General features: G+C 38.8%; 2 protein-coding genes across 2 annotated transcripts; one reads left to right on the top strand and one right to left on the bottom strand.

Annotated features, from left to right (window-relative positions):
- Window positions 1-1,375: 1,375 nt before the first annotated feature.
- Window positions 1,376-2,240, bottom strand: LOC103520180 (28S ribosomal protein S9, mitochondrial-like; the record flags this gene model as incomplete). The annotated part of the gene is made up of 2 exons (XM_008485272.1): window positions 1,847-2,240; window positions 1,376-1,543 (listed from the first exon to the last, which is right to left on the bottom strand). Coding segments are annotated over exons 1-2 (562 nt in total), but the record flags the coding sequence as incomplete, so codon positions are not given.
- Window positions 2,241-10,216: 7,976 nt separating this feature from the next.
- On the top strand, window positions 10,217-19,683 carry LOC103520181 (regulating synaptic membrane exocytosis protein 2-like; the record flags this gene model as incomplete). The annotated part of the gene is made up of 7 exons (XM_026831403.1): window positions 10,217-10,234; window positions 12,030-12,115; window positions 15,452-15,662; window positions 16,058-16,210; window positions 17,923-18,074; window positions 18,757-18,822; window positions 19,553-19,683. Coding segments are annotated over exons 3-7 (674 nt in total), but the record flags the coding sequence as incomplete, so codon positions are not given.
- Window positions 19,684-20,338: the final 655 nt, after the last annotated feature.

Raw genomic sequence — 20,338 nt, forward strand, 5'->3', positions numbered from 1 at the left:
AATCCTACAATGCTGCAGTGAGCACCAAAGTTGTGACATAATAACACAAAGAAACTGCATTTACATTACATTACAAAACAAACTTACAAAAAGACAAACAGACGAACAAATAAACAAACATAGAATGGTAGGTATGTAATTTAAATGAGAGTGTTTTTACTATACACGACACGATTTCTTCCCCCAAAACTGGGAACGGGCTCTGAGGTAATCAGCAAAGCGCTGTACTGAGGTTTGTCGTCGTTGATCGACATGGCGCATCGCCTTTTACCAATTTTTGCATGTAGGCGCTTGGAGTTGAAGACCCCACGGGAAAAAAGATGGGAGTCCACCTTTTCTCATTTCGAGAAAATCGCGTTTTAAACTTTGAAACGCTATTACTAAATGCTAACACTTGGGATTTTAATTTTTTTTTCGCTAATCGGTGGAAAATATTGTTGAGCATATATCCTATGGTGAATTGAAACATAAGCACTTGTAGGGAAAATTTAAAAATTAAAATTGTATTCAAAGGTCAAACAAAAAACATCAATAAAGATGAGAGTCCAGGGGTGAAACTGGACATTCATCTTTTTTGCTGTTAAAACTTATAAAAAATGAAAAAACAAAGTAGGTATGTGGTTTTTCCTACCTTAAGCATTGAATAATATTAAATTATTTTAATAATACTACCACAAACCGCCCGTAGCCGTAGAACTGACTTTTGGCACGCACTAATTACAACTGAAATTAGAACCGACAAGTTAAAACAACAGAGAAAGCTGAAATCACGTGGAAACTGGGATCTTGGACTCTCATCTTTCTTGCTGTGACTCTGCGACATTCATCTTTCTTTCCGTGTGTATGATATTTTCAAATCGTTCTAGCTCTGTACCCTCATTGTTTTTCGCATTTCTGACTTCAAAAATCGATACTTTTGGGGGGGAAGTACTATATAACGTATCTAACTCATTTTTTTTGAAAATTGGACTCCCATCTTTTTTCCCGAGGGGTCTTCAGTTCCGTTCTCCTTCTCTCTCTCTCTCTCTCTCTCTCTCTTTTCCTCTCTCTCTCTCTCTTAAAAGATGGACTGGAAAGAAACACACATCTTTTTCTTTCATTTTCAGTCCAAAATTTCCAAATTTCAATTTGTTTTAACAAGTGGGTGTACTTAAGTTAACAGAAGTAACTTTTTTATGTTAATGGAACAACATTCCACAGATAAATGAAGTTAAAACAGAAGTTAACAAAAACTTAATCCATTGAGATTTAATTAATCCTTGACAAATTACTTGGTAAATGCTGTTGTAATTGTCATTAGGCTCACTAGTAAGAACATTTGGTCAAATAACACATTACTGAGATTCAAACAAACATATGTTTTCAGAGTTTTTACCTGTAAATATGAGGGGGAACATGAGTTGTTGTCTGTCATTCTCATCGGGGAAATAATCAAAGTAGTGTTTCTCATTAATTGTAATCTTTCCGGTACCCGGTTGATACACGGTGACATCAGCTCGGGCACACTTTCGTGGACAGTCCTTGGTTGTTACGAATTTGACTCCTGGAATAAGAAACATCCATAGTACAAGTCTTAATTTCTTTGCAGTGAAGTGGACAACAGTTGGCATCGGTTTCCTTAAAACTTTAGTCACTGCTAAAATAACTACATAACTACTGTCCAGGACTACATCAGAGTTTTGGAGTAAACATCCAAACAATCTGATTGGTAAATTTTAGGATTTTCAACCAATCAAATTGCTAATCCAAGTGTTGAAGTTTACCTACTCAGATTGTGGTTCTGACCATAAACTTGTGAAGTACTTTTGTCACATCTCTCATCAATAAATACTCTCTTTTAACTTACCATTTTCACCAGCTTGTGGTTCTTCTGGGTCAAAATTCATTGTTTTGATAACCTTCGGCTGTCTATATTTGAAAATGAACTCCTCGTGTAGATATGCATACTTGTGGTTGACCAATCGAGTCATCACAGCAACAAACTGTTGATACTCGGGCTTAGTAATTGGCTCAACTGTAATTCTTTCAAGAGTTTCCTGAGACATCCACTCGGTGTTGGTCAAATACAATTCTCTTGAGGCTTCAGAAGCTTGGGTCTGTTTTGGATTGCGTAAATCTTCATCTTCCATCTTGTTGAGTTTTCTGATCAACACATTGGCATTGTGAAATAGTTCACGTAATATTTTCAATAACTCCATATCACACGAGACGTCACGGGCTTTTTCATCTGGATTTTTCATTTCTTCTCCTTCCTTCTCAGTTCAACTTCATGGATCATACCAAGCTCATCCTGTGCCCTCTGATGGCGGCCGTCACCTTTATCGACGTGGACAAATCGTTCCGGACCTACCGATTCTCCACCATCCAGGAACACGGGTGCAGTCCAACCCTGACCAACGCCCTGGAGTACGCTAAGAATAAGATATTCGATCGACTGAGACAAACTACAGCCTGAGAGTAAGAATAGGTAAGTCGAAATCGCTCCGAAATCAAAACGGAGGTCTTATCGCTCCGAAATCGAAGGAAAACCAGCCAAATACTAGAAGATAGATTTTTTTTATTTAAAAAAAAAAAAAAAAGGTTTGACAGAGGGAACTGTAACTGCTATGGTCTTGTTATTATTATTATTATTTTTTAAGAGGTCTGATTGAGGGAATTATTATAATGGAGGTCTTATCGTCCCGAAAGCGAAGAGAGAAGAAAGACAGGATAGGAGAAAGCCAGCAGTAAACAAGACAAAACTACTAAGATTTTTTTGAAGAGGTTTGATAGAGGGAATGATTACAACGGAAAGTCTGATAGTTCCAAAATCGAACAGAGTAGAACAGGGTAGGAGAAAGTCAGCCGTTCCGAGAACGAACATTATCCGTACAGAATAAAATCCGCCCCGGGCGTGAATCGAACCAGCGGCCTAGCGTTTACAAGGCAGACGTGCTACCAACCAAGCTAACTAGACTGACAAAAAAAAAAAAAAAAAAAAAAAAAAATTCTTTATTTGTATTTGTGATTTTAATTTTAATACCTTAGTGAGAGGTTATATTTTTACAATATTCAATTAATTTCCTCTTTTTTTTCCAATTTTCATGTCAATATATCACATGGTGTTTTTGCTGCTTAGAAGTGGATTTTCCCCCTGACTGGGAATTTGTTTCGAAATTTGGTTCACTTTGGTGGACTCTGATGAATTCATAGCTTTCGTTGAGCTTGGCTAAGCTTGGCTAGGCTTGGCCCACTTCGATCAACTAAGCAGAAAGTGGTTAAACAATCTTTTTACATTCTAATATTTTCTTTAATTTTGACGAGTAAAGATTTGAATCTTTGCGAATGACTTCTCTTTTATCTTCTGTGCTGATCAAAATTCTGTTCCAATGATTTTAATCAACCAATGTGCCCTATGATTTGTCTTGCCTTGAGATAGGGTCAAATTATATTAATAAAGAGGTGCTCTATTAAACTGTTACAGAAATTTTGTCACGAACATGTATTACAGTATTCCCCAACAGCATCGATTGTTGGGTAATTGTTGGCCTTGCGATATAACGTTATATCAGAAGGCCAACAATTACCCAACCAAATTGCCCTCTTTCTATATACATCTCTCCTCAGTCTCCTCCTTTCTACCAACAATTATGGAACCAAAAATTGACTCAGGGACATACCTACTACCGGATGGCCATGCTACGACACAGATCATGAATCAAAAAAATGTTCCCTTCACAAAAAAAAAAAAAAAAAATCTGAATCTGAATCTGAGGCATAAGGGTGTACGCTGATTGCTCCTTTGAGAAAGGTCGAAAATTCAATTTTTAATTGTCGTTCTAATGAAAAAGTTCGAAGTTGTGACGTCAGATTTCACGTCAAACTGCCCAGAAACGCTTGCGCACAAACAAACGAAGCGGGAGTCATGAATTATGACGTCATTGGCTTTTCACATCACATGGGCCCCACTGTACACCTTCTGTCTTTACAAAACATTCCATCCCCCCTCCTCTTCCCTTCCTATATCTTCTTCCCTCTCTCTCTCTCCTACATCTCCTCCCTCCCTATTTCCTTCCCCCCCCATCTTTCCTTCCTTCCTATTATCTCTCTCTCCTCACTTACACCTTACACGGCTTACATCTCCTTCCTTCTTCCTACATCTCTTCTTCTCCCTTCCCATGTTTCTTCTTTCCCTCCTTTCTACATCTCTTCTTTTTCCTTTCTCTCCTTCCTTCCTTGTCTTCTGTCTGTGTTTCCTTCTCTCTCCTCTCTCTCTCATCCCCTCTGTCTCTCTCTCCCCTCTCTCTCTCTCTCCCCTCTCTCTCTCTCTCTCTCATCCCCTCTGTCTCTGTCTCTCTTCTCTTGCTGCTTCCCTCTTTATCAACGTCACCTTCTGCTCCTTCCGTCTAGGTTATTTCTCCTCTCTCTTCCTCTATAGGTACTCCATACATCTCTCTCTCTCTCCCCTTCCCCCATCTTTTTCTATCTCCTTTTCCTTCCCCTCTCCCCTTCTCTGTCTCTCCTCTTCCTCTATCTTTCTCTCCTTGTGTCTTCTTTTCTGTCTTCCCTCTTTATCAACTTCATTTTTCCCCTCTTCTTCCTTTTCCTCTCTCTCCCTCTCGTTCTCTCTCCCTCCCTCTCCCCTCTCCCTACTGTCTATCTCTTTTTCTCGTACGAATCGATATGGTACCCAATGACGTAAGTATGCCCTGATTGGTGGAAAAATATCTCCCCCCCCTCCTCTCTCTCTCTCTTTCGCATGTGGCACGGTACTGCGCTCTATGGAGAAAAACATCTGAGAGAAAGAGAGGGGGGAGAGAGAGAAAGGGAGGGGAAGAGATAGAGAGAGAAGTGGGGTTTCTCCTTGCTTTTTTCTTCTCTCAATTTTCGTTCGCGTTATATTGGGTTGAGAAAGAGAGAGATAGAGAAAAAGCAGAAAGCTTGAATGAAAACTCGACGCCCCCTGGTGGTGAAAATGTTAACTTTCCATTGGGGACAGCATAGTATTGTCCCCCATTGCGCATAGGTATATCCTTTAAAGGCGACATTTTTAAAGGAATTTCTCTAATAATTGTATTATGGTTTCTTTTATTTTTTAACTAGTGGTTGACCCGTCCTTTGTACGGGATCGGCGTGGCATAAGAGTCATAACTTTGAAGTGCTGCCATTTTGAATCGGGATGGAATATGACAAATTTAAATAGCCTATGTCACTACAAATCCTCATCAGAAGACTTGTAAACAAAATATTGGGTGTATCAATAAATTGTATCACAAGTGGTGCGTAAAACTTTCTTTTGAACACCCTATAATATGTTTCAAAGAGCAGTTGGAAACCTTTACTACCACTCAAAGGCCAAAAAATCATAATACGTTAACCTAGGGTTAAAGTAATAATATGTTAATCTAAGGTTAAAATTATAGGTTAACCTAAGGTTAAAGTAGGTAAACCTAGTGTTAAAGTAATAATAGGTTAACCTAAGGTTAAATCAACGATTGGTTAACCTAGGGTTAAAGTTATAGTTTAACGTAGGGTTAAAGTTATAGTTTAACGTAGGGTTAAAGTTATAGTTTAACGTAGGGTTAAAGTTATAGTTTAACGTAGGGTTAAAGTTATAGTTTAACGTAGGGTTAAAGTTATAGTTTAACGTAGGGTTAAAGTTATAGTTTAACGTAGGGTTAAAGTTATAGTTTAACGTAGGGTTAAAGTTATAGTTTAACGTAGGGTTAAAGTTATAGTTTAACGTAGGGTTAAAGTTATAGTTTAACGTAGGGTTAAAGTTATAGTTTAACGTAGGGTTAAAGTTATAGTTTAACGTAGGGTTAAAGTTATAGTTTAACGTAGGGTTAAAGTTATAGTTTAACGTAGGGTTAAAGTTATAGTTTAACGTAGGGTTAAATCAACAATTGGTTAACCTAGGGTTAAAGTTTTAGTTTAACGTAGGGTTAAATCAACGATAGGTTAACCTTAGGGTTAAAGTCATAGTTTAACGTAGGGTTAAATCGTTACGCTTAGATCGTGATTGATATTTGCTATGAAATTTTGTCTTCTACGCTGTTTTTTTTTTTTTTTTTTTTTTTTTTTTTTTTTTTTTTTTTTTTTTTTTTTAAACTCCCACAAGAAGGGGGGGCCCCAAAAAATTTTTTACAAAGAAAGAATATTTTTTTTCTGTCATACATTGTGGTGATGGTCTCTAGCTGTTTGATTGGCTCATTCCGTACCACAGTGAACCAATGTGAGAACTTGTGCTTGTTCTAGATATAAGCCTTTGAAAACTGCCAGCTAGCTAAGCTGGTTAGGATAAGCTGTTCTCCTCCCTGTTTATAGTCCCTCAGCTTGACACTTCACTTGTCTCTTCTCTGTTTACCGTCCCTAGCCAGACTCTCAAGTCCCCTAACCAGAGAATTTGGTAGGATGCTACAGGCTAGTGTTTGTTTCTTTTTTTTTGGTAGGTAGGTAGGTAGGTACTTGTAAATGTTAAACTGAAACATTTTTTAAGGGCTTTATTTTAAGTGGCAGGGTTCTCACTTAGATGAGCTCTTCCACCCACCCAACCAATGATTTTCTTTTTCTTTGTTATTCTTCCTTTTTTCGAACAAAATTTACTGATTTGGGGGCATTTTCTTGAAGGAGTTCCCGAAATTTCCTGTGAGATAACTTATTTTTTGATTGCGGAATGATTTGGGAAGCAGGAAAAACAGGCATTTCAGTTTGATTCCTTCTCAGACGGTCCGTTTTGTACGTCCATTTTCATTCAATTAGGCATTGTCGGTAGGGGTGAATTCGACATTTCGCCTGAAACAAGGTTGATTTGGACCTTTTTTCCGCCAATTTCCGTCAATATATGAGTTCTTTAGATTTTAGATTGGTCTTTACTTACCTGAAAAATGTCAGCCCAAGAGTTTTAACCTTTTGATGCTCATTCCCCCTTCCTTAACCCTTTCAGGCGCAAACAGGATGAGGTGCACCTTCTCGAGCAGTCCATCCGGCAACGGAGTGAGCAGCAGAAGAAAGCCGGCGTCGAACTGGATGCCACCTGTCACATCTGTTTGAAAACCAAATTCGCGGACGGCGTAGGTCACATGTATCGCACTTTGGGAAAATCACGTTAGAAAACTGTCTTCAACAACTTGAGTAAGGAAAAAGCAATCATGCGATTGCTTTTTTCCTTTGACCTACTTTTGAGCTTACTTATTAAGTACCATTATTAACTGTTTATTTGAACTCTTTATTTAATGAATTGAAAAAGTACAATGATTGTACGGTTTGCATTGAAAAGACTGACCTATTGTTGAGAGGCAGTCTCTGCCACACAACCTAGACAGAGTGGTCTGATTTGAGTGGGGAAGGGAGCTTTCAGTCTGATCCCTGTAAAGTAGAATATCTAGGGGCCTAAAGCAACTTTTCACGAGTATTTAGTCAATTTTTTCATAATGTCATTCTAGGCCAGTCACTCACTATCAGGTAGACCTGATCAGGTCCGCCCGTCAGGTCTACCTGTTAGCGAGTGGCGGGCTGTCTTCAACAACTTGAGTAAGGAAAAAGCAATCATGCGATTGCTTTTTTCCTTTGACCTACTTTTGAGCTTGCTCATTAAGTACCATTATTAACTGTTTATTTGAACTCTTTATTTAATGGATTGAAAAAGTACAATGATTGTACGGTTTGCATTGAAAAGACTGACCTATTGTTGAGAGGCAGTCTCTGCTACCCAACCTAGACAGAGTGGTCTGATTTGAGTGCGGAAGGGAGCTTTCAGTCTGATGCCTGTAAAGTAGAATATCTAGGGGCCTACTAAAGCAACTTTTCACTAGTAGTTATTTAGTCAATTTTTTCATAATGTCATTCTAGGCCAGTAACTCACTATCAGGTAGACCTGATCAGGTCCGCCCGTCAGGTCTACCTGTTAGCGAGTGGCGGGCCTAATATACTGTGTTCACACTGTCAATGTTTTTGTCAATCTCCTTACTCCTTCTTCTTCGCCTTTTCCCGTGTACAGACGGGGTCGGCGTTGTTCGTCGGGCTCTCGAATCAGCCCTAGCTAGAGCGATCGTCTTGGGCTTAGGAATTTGGTCTTCTTTTCGTTCAGCTTTCAAAACATAGTTCTTATTCTTATACATATTGACTTGTTCCATTAATTCTCTCAAGTAACCACTTAGAAATTCGGTCTTCTTTCAGGGTGCTTTCCAAATGACTTTGACCCCCTCCTAGTCCCCCAATGTAACATAACACCCACGAAGTAAGACGATATAAACAGAGAAAGCAATTGTAAAATAGGAAGAAACACTAATAAAAATAACTATAATAATAAATATTTAAACGGGCAAAAGTACCTAAATGTTATTTGTTCATGTTAATAAATATATTGCGGCCTTCGGCCGCTCCGCTGCTTCTGGTAATACAGGTGACCTGGTTCCGGCACCCTAATATTGAACTCTATATCGGGAAACTCGACACTACCTATAATATATTATGTAGCATTCCAACAGCCTAAATCAGGGGAAGTAACCCAATAATAGAGTTCTTCCACCCTAAACTTGTGGCACCCTGTCACCATTTTTTTCTCAGTGATAGGCATTATCAATCAATCATGTACAATTTTAGTAGGTATTCTACATGGGTACCTAGTAAGTTTGGTTATTTTTATAGCTTGGAGTCGTGTTTTCGTTCAAAAAGGCAGATATATGTAGATATGCTATGACTGTACAAGCCAGCCTAGTTAGCTTGGTTGGTAGTGCGTCTGGCTTGTAAGCGCTAGGCCGCGGGTTCGATTCCCGCTCGGGGCGGATTTTTTCCTGATGGGATAATGTTCGTTCTCGGAACGGCTGGCTCTCTCCTATCCTGTCTAGTCTTCCTTCTCTCTTCGATTTCGGGACGATAAGACCATAGCAGTTACAGTTCCCTCTGTCAAATCTCTTAAAAAAAATATATATACATATATGACCGTACATTATACCTACATTTTAAATTTCTAGCATTTTAGAATTGAGTTGAAAGGAGGGGAAAAAAGGAGAGAGAATACGAAAAGAAGAAGAAAAATCAAAACGGCAAAAATAGTAAGGATTAAAGGTAGGTACATAAGTACTACCAAATTTCAAGCAGTTCAGAACCGATTTCGAAAAAGACCAAAACAAGAAGAGAAAGAGAGAAAAGTAAAAAAGCTAGTAAAAAAAAAAAAATCAAGTTAGAAATGAGTTAAAAAAGACAGAGAGAAAGAAGAAACTCAGTTTAAAAAAAAAAAAGATAGAAAGAAGAAGCAAAGAGAAGAGAATCCAAAAGACATAGTTGAAGGAGAATCGAGAAAATATTATACAGACAGAGAGAAAAACAGAAGAGAGAGAGAGAGAGAGAGAGAGAGAGAGAGAGAGAGAGAGAAACATTTGTTTCGCAACATTAATGCGACTGTACACTGCGGTTGCGAAACAAATGGCTCTTGTGTGTATTGATTGGATACATTATGTACGCTTTTCTCTCATCGTTTCTACGCTATCCTCTCATCATTTCTACGCTATTCTCTCATCATTTCTACGCTATTCTCTCACCATGTTCATTCTCTCTTCTCCACTCATCCAGGTCTAATGCGGCAACAATACTCGAACACCTCCTCCTCCACCTCCCAGTACCGCAACGATTCTCTCTCCTCCGAGCAGTCCTCGTCCGCCCTCAGCCACAAGAAACGAGACCGCCGAAGTGGCGGTCCGTCCAAACCGGGCGGCATGACTCAGAGCCAGCTCATCCAACAGGGACGAGTGTTGATTTCACAACAAGATGAGTGTTGATTTCACAACAACCTTGTCACAGGTCACAATATGAGATCAAATAAAATGAGTGTTGAGGTCACAATGAGAAACTGAGATCAAATAAGGTGACCGTTGAGGTCACAACAACCTTGTCCCAGGTCACAATATGATCACAGGTCACAATATGAGATCAAATAAAATGAGTGTTGAGGTCACAATGAGAAACTGAGATCAAATAAGGTGAGCGTTGAGGTCACAACTCTGCCAGCGAGAAAGAGAACCAACCCATGCTGACGCGAAACAACTCCGGTCTTCGCCGTCAGTATTCCCAGCAAGAAACCACCCCCTATCGGATACCATCTAGTGACAGCGGGGTAGATATGAGACATAGTACGGCCAGGAGTAGAGACGAAGAGCTTAGATACTATCGTGGGGAACTAGAAGGTAAGAAATAAGCAAACCTCTAGCTCTTACCGTTCTTGAGATATTTTGTGAGGAGCATGACAGCGAGAAAGGTAAATTGATCGCGAGAGGATGTGTGGAAGAGGGATAATAACCAGACAGGCGATCCGGCCCGAAAGACCAAAAGTTTTGTGGTCCTTCGTGGGCCGGATATTTTTACAATTCGGCCCGCGATATTTTGACAAAAAGGCATTTCTGGGATAGTCAGTAATTTTCAATTTGATACAATTCAATAAACCCCAAAATCCTTCCAAAATCGTGAGATGTCTATCTCACGAACACGGAAGGCAAGCAAATTTTTATAAATGTCATTATTCTTTAAACACTTATGTATTTACTTAAGAAAACTTTAGGCGTTGGATGGAAGAGAATACCTGAAGCATTAATCCCGCCCCTTGAGTTGAAATTTAATTTTAACATTATTCTTACCGTTTTTATTATTATCGGTGTAATTGTTTTTTGTTTATTTTTCTGGTGTTTCTGGTTAATGGTGTAATATATGATTTGAGGATGTCGATAAAATAAATGCTGTCTGGTTATTAGAAAAGGGAATATGGCCATCTCTTTCAGGACGTAATTCAAAATTTGGGACACATTATTGTGGGTAGAAAATAAATAAATAATTGCGTCCATTACCTATTTATCGCTTTCACTGACTAGCACCCTAAAGCACACATTTGTAATTTGATGATCCTTAAAGTCCTTAAACTGGATTAACTGGATCTTGTGGTATTGGTACCACCTATATCCATGCCATGTTCTATTACTGTTACTTTCTTTTTAATAAAATTAAATAATCCGGCCTAAAGGACAAAAAAATTTGTGGTCCTTCGGGCCGGATAATATTTTGTTTTTCTATTATTTTATTTTGAAGTTCTCTGGTAACAATTACAAGTGTGTGACCTTTTTCAAATGACAATCTCTTTCAAGTTTCTAGGTGTCCGACAAGACTGCAGGCGTGCTGATACCTCAGAAGTATTGGAGTTAGACAATTTTACTTATTTTATTCTCTATTACTTTTTTTCGTTTAGGATTGTATGCATAGTCCTGATTTCGAGTTTTGAAAAGATGTCCTGAAAACCAAGATTTATCAGCTCTTGAAAGTTTGAGCGATCTTTCCTTAGGGTTTTCCTCAGGCACTCTTTCCTCACACCAATCTTTCCGAACTGTTTGTCAAATGATTATGCATACACCCCTGTTGGAAGCTGATGACATGTCCAAAAAATTAGCAAAGAGATTTTCAATTCTTTTACTCAAAATTGTTCATTTTTTTCTCTCCATATTTTTCTTAGATGTATAGAGGAAACCTATACAATGTCATGAAAAAGTATTGGATTTTTCTCCCCTTTTCTTTGAAGATCTTTGAGCAAGTAGTCTTATAAGTAGCTCCATCTTTTTAACTTATCCCTAGTAAAAGATGAAAAATAAATAAATAACCTTACACAGTAGAAAATAGATGTGACATTGCATCAGCTTCTCTGAAAAATGTACCAAACATAGAAGAGAGAATAAAAAAATGTCAGTGACTGATGAAAACCAGTGCCTTGGGCAATCAATTTATGGAGGTTTCAATAGACTTTTTAGAAACGCTACACTTTTTTGCTTCTTTGGCTATTATTAGACTAATATAAAAGGCAGAAAAGGCAGGGGGAATAATGTTATAAATAAAATAAATGTTGGATTTTGTAATTTAAGGTGCCTATACTTTCTAAATACTCACCACTTTTCTATTTCGCACACATGCAGCTTTACTTAAATCTTCCATTTTCCTTCTATTTAAACCCCTTTTTCTCTACTTTTACACTTCGAACAAAATCGTGCAATGTTGTCAAATTTATCAAATTTTAGGGAGCACAGGCAACGAAGGAAGTGGCAGCATTGGAGGCAAAGAGAAACAGGCCATTTTAGACGAGCGCATTAAAAAGTTTTTAGCGGTGAGCTTCTTTTTTTTTGTTTCAAAAAAATATTTTAACGGTTTTCTTTTCCTCCATTTTTTTAACGGATTTTTTCGTTTCCATTTTTGTCCGTTTTGATTTTTTTCTTTTAAAATTTCTCTTTTTTCGCATGAGAATGATCGTTATCTTTTTTTCTCTTCTTCTTAACTCTTGATTATTTTCTGATTTTCTTGAATTTCCTCTTTTTTTCTGTTTTTACTTATGGGTGTTTTCTTATTTTTTATATATTTTCCCCCATCTTTTCATGTTTTTTTTCTTTTGTGTGTGCATTTTAAATGTTTCTTCGAAATCTTTTAGCCTTTTCTCTTTGTTTTCTTCGATTCTTTTTCAAATTTTTGGGCCTTCTCATTTGCAGTGTGGATTTTAAAGTTGGGGCTCTCAGGGTCCCCGGCCCCAATTTAACTGGCTTTGAACTGGTTTTTTTCCATTATTTAACATTAATTTACAGTCAACGCTCTACATATAGTAGGGGTAGGGGTATAGAGTCTATGGGCTCGAATTTCTTCCTCTTCTTATTCAATTTTGTGTTGGTTTTATTTGTTTTTCTTTTTTACACATTTTTTAACACTTTCTCTATCCTCATAGTATATCCAATGTAGAACGTTTTTTACTTCCAATTTTTTCCTCGAACGAGATATCTCACAACCTAGGTATAGGTAAAGCCACGGGTTGCAGAGCCTAAGCTATGGGCGGGGAAATATAAAAGTCCAAAACCCAAAGGTGGTTTAACTTGGCGAATTATGGCTGGTCTGTCTTTAACGTCCTAAGATTAGGACCAAATTCAATCTTACAGCTAAGTACCTACATTGTTATTAAAAATAAATACTAAAATAAAGTTAGCTGAGCTAAAACGGGTAAAATCATTCTTTCATCTTACAGAGAATTAATGAAACCATATTGCTACTCTATCTTACAGATGATAAAAAAGAACGCTATGTTAGGAACGCTACCTGGCGGAAGTTTATATGTTATAATTTTAATTTTTAAAACATAAAAAAATGAAATAAAATAAAAAGAAACAGCATGAGCTTTTTATTTGTCTATCACGTGGTTCTCTTTTTTTATTCTCTCTTTTTCGTCAAAATTGATGTGCTCTTTTTTCCCCATTTCTCTTTTTGGAATGTGTCGTTTTTATCTCTTTGTTAACTATCATTGTCTCTTACAGCTTTCGACTTTCTCTTTTGACCTTTGTTCTCTTCTTTTCTCCATTTTCTCAATGTTTCAGCATGTTTTCTTTCTAGCTTTAGTTTTCACCGTGGGAAATGTGAAGGAAACTTGGAAATCTTTTGTGAAACTTGGAAAAGCCATCAACAGGGATCCTTCTCTTCCTCTGAAGACGATGTACGGTCCACCTCCGAAGGGACGAGCTGTGAGGAGCATGACAGCGAGAAAGGTACCCCCGGCCCCAATTTAACTGGCTTTGAACTGGTTTTTTCCTTTATTTAAAATTTACAGTCTACGCTCTATAGTAGGGGTAGGGGTATAGACTATAGAGTCTATAGGCTCGAATTTCTTCCTCTTCTTATTCAATTTTGTGTTGGTTTTATTTGCTTCTCTTTTTTACACATTTTTAACACTTTCTCCATCCTCATAGTATCCAATGTAGAACGTTTTTTACTTCCAATTTTTTCCTCGAACGAGATATCTCGCTACCTAGGTATAGGTAGAGCCACGGGTTGCACAGCCTAAGCTATGGGCGGGGAAATATAAAGTCCAAAAACCAAAGGTGGTTTAACTTGGCCAATCAAAGCTGGTCTGTCTTTAACGTCCTAAGAATCCTAAGATTAGGATCAAATCCAATCTTATAGCTAAGTAAATTGTTATTAAAAATAAATACTAAAATACTAAAAAAAAAGTTAGCTGAGCTAAAACGGGTAAAATCATGCTTTAATCTTACAGAGAATTAATGAAACCATATTGCTACTCTATCTTACAGATGATAAAAAAGAACGCTATGTTAGGAACGCTACCTGGCGGAAGTTTATATGTTATAATTTTAATTTTTAAAACATAAAAAAATGAAATAAAATAAAAAGAAACAGCATGAGCTTTTTATTTGTCTATCACGTGGTTCTCTTTTTTATTCTCTCTTTTTCGTCAAAATTGATGTTCTCTTTTTTCCCCATTTCTCTATTTGGAATGTGTCGTTTTTATCTCTTTGTTAACTATCATTGTCTCTTACAGCTTTCGACTTTCTCTTTTGAACTTTGTTCTCTTCTTTTCCCCATTTTTCAGCATGTTTTCTTTCTAGCTTTAGTTTTCACCGTGGGAAATGTGAAGGAAACTTGGAAATATGGAAATCTTTTGTGAAACTTGGAAAAGCCAACTTTTGTGAATTAAAAAAAAAAAGAAAAAGGTTTGTGAACAAATTGTACATATTGGTCATACTCTTTTAGTCGGGGCCATTCTCTTTTCCGGGTCCAGGAAGTGAGTTTAAACTCCTGATGGATCAAGCAATGTGATTGGTCGATTTCAAAAATTTCACCCAATCACATTGTGTACTCCAAGAGTTAAACTTAAATCAAGTGTAAACTCACTTAATGACCCCGGCTGTTCATTGCAAGAATATCCTAACATTGGAAATAATGACATCAGCTGCTTTTCCGTCCTGTGGCCTCATACAGTTTATCACTGCCATTTTTAAATTTAAAAATAGCAAAATCTGATTGGTTGAATTCAGCCAATCAGTAAAAGCCTATTGAATTAAAAGGCTCTAAAGGAAACACAGGGTCCAGGTTTCCTTTACATCTGTCCAACGCATGTCGGTCGCGCCTCGGTTTATAGCCTGACAGGATAAGGTGCTGTTATGAATCGGTCAGGCCCCTGTTCCTGAAATAATTTCACACTCTTCGTTTATTTGCAGCCCAAAGCAAAGAAGTTATGAGTGAGGCTCGTTGCCAGGATTTTATCGAGTGTGAAACTTGGAAAAGCCAACTTTTGTGAATTAAAAAAAAAAAGGTTTGTGAACAAATTGTACATATTGGTCATACTCCTATAGTCGGGGTCATTTTCTTTTCCGGGTCCACGAAGTGAGTTTAAACTCCTGATTGGTCGATTTCAAAAATTTCACCCAATAACATTGCGTACTCCAAGAGTTAAACTTAAATCGAGTGTAAACTCACTTAATGACCCCGGCTGTTCATTGCAAGAATATCCTAACATTGGAAATAATGACATCAGCTGCTGCTGCTGCTTTTCCGTCCTGTGGCCTCATACAGTTTATCACTGCCATTTTTAAATTTAAAAATAGCAAAATCTGATTGGTTGAATTCAGCCTTTCTTAGTAACTATAACCCCTCTCTTTCCCCTCCTCAGCATCCGTTGTCATGGAAACCGAGCGCCGACGGCAAATACATGATAGGTCACATGATACTCCGCAAGTCAGGAGACCGCTATCCGTCTGCTTCGTCGACCTTGGGTATCAAGGTCATTGGCGGCAAACTACTGGAGGACGGCACCAGGGGCGCCATCATAGAGAAGGTCAAGAAGGGGTCGCCCGCCGACCTCGAGGGGCATTTGCTGGCGGGTGAGTTGTTTTTCTGGTTTCAAGTGGCAGGGTACTATGGCGTCATCACGTACGGGAGAGTATGCCGTGACGTCAAAGTTTAAGATTTACTGTTAAATTGATTGATCTCCGGATCTAGAAGTCGTAGAACAAATAGAAAAATTATCTAGTTCTTCATTTTTTCTGCTCTTAGACTTAGAAATCTCACCCAAGTAAGCGCAACTGCTCTATTGTACCGAAAGCTGTTGTCGAAGTCGAAGCAGTGTGGACGGTTCAGTCATCATTGATCGATGGCCGGTGGACACACCTTAATGTTGCATTCTATTCTACGAACCTTATCTAAATCTATTCTAACCTAGATTCTATTCTCTATTTTACGAATATTCTTTATAAATTCTATTCTATTCCATGTCCAGGTGATCAAGTGATCGAGTGGAATGGTCGTTCAATGCGCGGCAAGAGTTTTCAGGATGTCGAAGATATCATAGCGGAATCTCGTCAGGAGCCCCAAGTAGAACTCATAGTGTCGCGACGGATTCAGCCCAAATACGCACCCACCCTGTCTAAAGGTGATTATATGACAGTTCTTTTTATAAGGAATTTCCTTTGGGTTTTTTTTAGTATTGGAGGAAAAGGACGAGAACCTATGTATAAGGCAGAAACACACTACCATCATGTCACGTCACACGTGAAGTCATGGGGAATCAGAAGATGTAGTTCAAAGTTTTCCCATAATACGTCACGTGACGTAACGTGATAGTAGTGTGTTTCTATTCTATACATGACAGTACCAAAAATTCGTGATTTTTTTTTCTCAGTCCTTTTCTCTTATGGCCTTTTTTTTCTTTTTCACTTTTTTTTTCTAGTTAAGCAAGGTCTTTTTACTGAACTGTTACTTGTATGTATTATTCTTTAACCCAGTGGTTCTTAATTGGTGTTCCGCGGAACCTAGGGGTTCCGCGAGCTGACGGCAAGGGTTCCGCGAGATATTTTGGAAAAATCATACACTAGATAAAATGCAGTTTCAAAACGACCATCTTAGACTAGGTATTTCATCCGATACAGCTTTTTTAGAGGTTTGATAGAGGGAACTTTGGGGTGGGGGTGGGGGGTGCAATCTTGAAAGTTCAGGGTTCCGCAAAGATGTTCACCTTTTGAAAAGGGTTCCGCGGGCCAAACTAATTAAGAAACACTGCTTTAACCCATCAAATATACGAGACCTTGTTTAGACTGCTGGGGTAAAGGGACTTTTCAGTCCTATTCGGGCAGGATAAACAAGGTATATTCTATTCTATTCTACGTCACACTTAGGACGGGGGTGAATCTTCCTTCACAAATACAAATTCACAAGTTATGACGTACATTTGTTAGAGAACATTAACAAATAATGAATTTCCATTTTACTAATAATTGTATTTATGTGTTTCAATTTTCAAAGTGCTGTAAACAACTGTCACTTTTAATCCAATGTCTTCCGTATGTTATAGGCACCCATCCAGATGTTCACCAAACTTAACTCCGTCGACCACTCTAATCTTGTACAGAACTCTAATCTTTACCCTAATTCAAAACGTTTTCACTTACAGATTCTTTGCTGAACAAGATCTAATCTTCTAATCCTCTGGCTATAAAGTTCTTCCAAAATTGATCATCACACCAAACACACTGAATTCTAACAGCACTTTGCACCTACACAGTTTTTTCAGAAATCTTGTAGCAGCCAGATCACACTCAACGAATTTTTCTTTCGTCCGAAGGGTCGATTTTTTCGAATTTAAGCCCCAACTCCCTGCCCCCGTTCTCAAGCTCCAACTGTCCTTCACGAAGCCCCGCCCCCATTCTCAACCCCTCTTTATTCTTAAACCACGCCCCCATTCTCAATCCCCACCTTGTTCTTAAACTCCGCCCCCATTCTTGAGCCCCGCCCCCTTCTCAAATCCCTCTTTGTTCTCAACCATCTCCTCCCTCCTTCACGAAGCCCCTCCTCCATCCTCAAGCCCTGTCTTCTTCTCAATCCCCTCCTTGTTCTAAACTCCGCCCCATTCTCAAGCCAAGAAACCTTTTCAATCCCCTCCTTGTCCTTAAACCACACCCCATTCTCAAACCCCCCTTGTTCCTAAACAACCTCTCTCCTTCACGAAGCCCTGCCCCCGTTTTCAAGCCCCAACTCTTCTAAATCCCCTCCTTGTTGTCCTTAAACCACGCCCTATTATCAAGCCCCTCCTTGTACTCAAGCCCCGCCCCCATTCTCACCCTCCCCGCCTTCGTTCTCTGTCGGCAGATGTATACGAGCGCGTCCGAGATAAGCCGAGCGTACTAGTGACGTCACCAGGGAGTCCGGATATTCATTCGGGTCGGCCCGGGCGCCCCGTGCCTAGTCACCATACGGACCATCATCCCATCACGAACAGTAGCGTCGGCGGGCGAATTCAAGTGAGTTTTTTTTCCCCATAGTAAGACAAGAAATTTTTCTCGTTACTTTACTGAAAAGGTTCGTCCGGCCAACCTAGTTAGATTGGAAGATAGCGCGTCTACCTTGTAAGCGCTAGGCCGCGGGTTCGATTTTCGCCTAGCGCGGATTTTATCCTGAAGGGATAATATTCGTTCTCGGAACGGCTGGCTTTCTCCTATCCTGTCTTTCTTCTCTCTTCGATTTCGGGACGATAAGACCATAGCAGCGGAACGGCTGGCTTTCTCCTATCCTGTCTTCCTTCTCTCTTCGATTTCGGGACGATAAGACCATAGCAGTTACAGTTCCCCCTGGCTTTCTCCTATCCTGTCTTCCTTCTCTCTTCGATTTCGGGACGATAAGACCATAGCAGTTACAGTTCCCTCTGTGTTCCTATCCTGTCTTCCTTCTCTCTTCGATTTCGGGACGATAAGACCATAGCAGTTACAGTTCCCTCTGTCGAACCTCTTAAAAAAAGCAATCTACTCCCTGTTTAACGTCTCCCATCGAGACAAAAACATGTTTAATAACTAATGGACAATAAATTTGCTTCTCATTAGATATTAGGACTACTAAGAATATTATATCATTAGGACTACTAAGAATATTATATTTATGTTTCATAACTTTAATTTTAAAAATCTCTCTTTTTTTTCTTTCTTCCAGGTAAAGTTCTATCTGGATAGCGGCACACTGCGGCTCGTAGTGACCTTGATGTGTGCCGCAAGTCTAGTGCCTAGTTTTCTAGGCCGATTTGTGACACCACCTTATCCTGTCCTGGCTGCTTAGGAACCGTGGTATCCTGGAAATATTTGGAAATTTGTATCTTTGTTCCTGGATTTTTTTTTGTCTTTATTATACTTTCTATTACATTACGGGAATCAGAGACCCATACAATGCAATTAGAAAGGTACATTTCTTAATATTTTCCATTCCAAATACAAAGATAACACTTGCAGGAATAGTTCTTAGTATCCCAGTTCATCCAAGAGAGCTCAGCACTTCCTGGCTCATAATAACGGTGGGGTATCGTTTTGCCCCGGGGTATCGTTTTGGCCCGTGTTCCCCTATCTAATATTATATTGCATTAGAATTTTTCCAAATATTTTCAGCCACTCGGTATGTGTCATGTTTATCTTATTTTCTTTTCCCATGTTTATCATCTATTTTGTTTGTTCTTGTTTTTGTCTTGTGATTTTCTTTCTGTTCACCATTTTATTTTGAATTGCTTTTTTTTGTCTCTTTTGTCCATTCCTTATCTACCTCCTCCTTTTCTCTCTCCTTTTCTCGTCTTTCTTCTTCATTTGTCTTTGTTTTCTTGTCCTCTCTCTCCTTTCTCAACATGTTTAACAACTAATGGACAATAAATTTGCTTCTCATTAGATATTAGGACTACTAAGAATATTATATTTATATTTCATAACTTTAATTTTAAAAATCTCTCTTTTTTTCTTTCTTCCAGGTAAAGTTCTATCTGGATAGCGGCACACTGCGGCTCGTAGTGACCTTGATGTGTGCCGCAAGTCTAGTGCCGCGGTCTAACGGACAACCACGGTGCCCTTACGCTAAGATATATTTGCTGCCTGACCGCAGGTGAGAAGAATAGATACTTTATTAATTAGTAGTCTCCGTGGCGGAGTGGGTATCATACTAGGCTTGCACTCCGGAGGACCCGGGTTCGATTCCCAGCGGGGTTGGAGTTTTTTTCGGCTCTGTGCTTCGAGTTCGGGGTGCACTCAGGTTCGTGAGGACATTTGAGTAGCTACTCTAATCGAGTAGCGACCAGTGGCGGCATTACCAGTGTAAAAAGATTATTGAAAGAAGGAAAATAATTGCAAAGGAGGCACTTAGTAATGTTGTGATATCCACAAAAAGTTGTGAAAAGCCCCTACTTTTTCACAACTTTTTGTGAACCCTACGAGCGATGATAAAATATGATGATTGAGCAAATGAAAGACTTGTAGCTACTCACTTCTCAAGTGAGTAGCTGCAATACCCACAGGGGTGATTCGTATAAGGTTAACCCACTTTTGGGGCTGTTGCCTCTACACATAAACCTCAGAGCGGGTTTTTTGTGTTTGGATAAGAAATATTGGGTGATTGTCGAAATTAGTTGATGGGGGGTTTCTTAAGCCGCTAAGGTTTTAAGAGGGGTTTTACCTCTCTTTCACCTTAGATCAGAGATTCCTTTTGAAATGTCTCTTTTTCCCCCACAACATTTGAATTTGAAAATATGACTTTATTGTAC

Source organism: Diaphorina citri, unplaced genomic scaffold, assembly GCF_000475195.1.
Source record: "Diaphorina citri unplaced genomic scaffold, Diaci psyllid genome assembly version 1.1 scaffold3294, whole genome shotgun sequence".
NCBI classification, from domain to species: Eukaryota; Metazoa; Arthropoda; class Insecta; order Hemiptera; family Psyllidae; genus Diaphorina; species Diaphorina citri.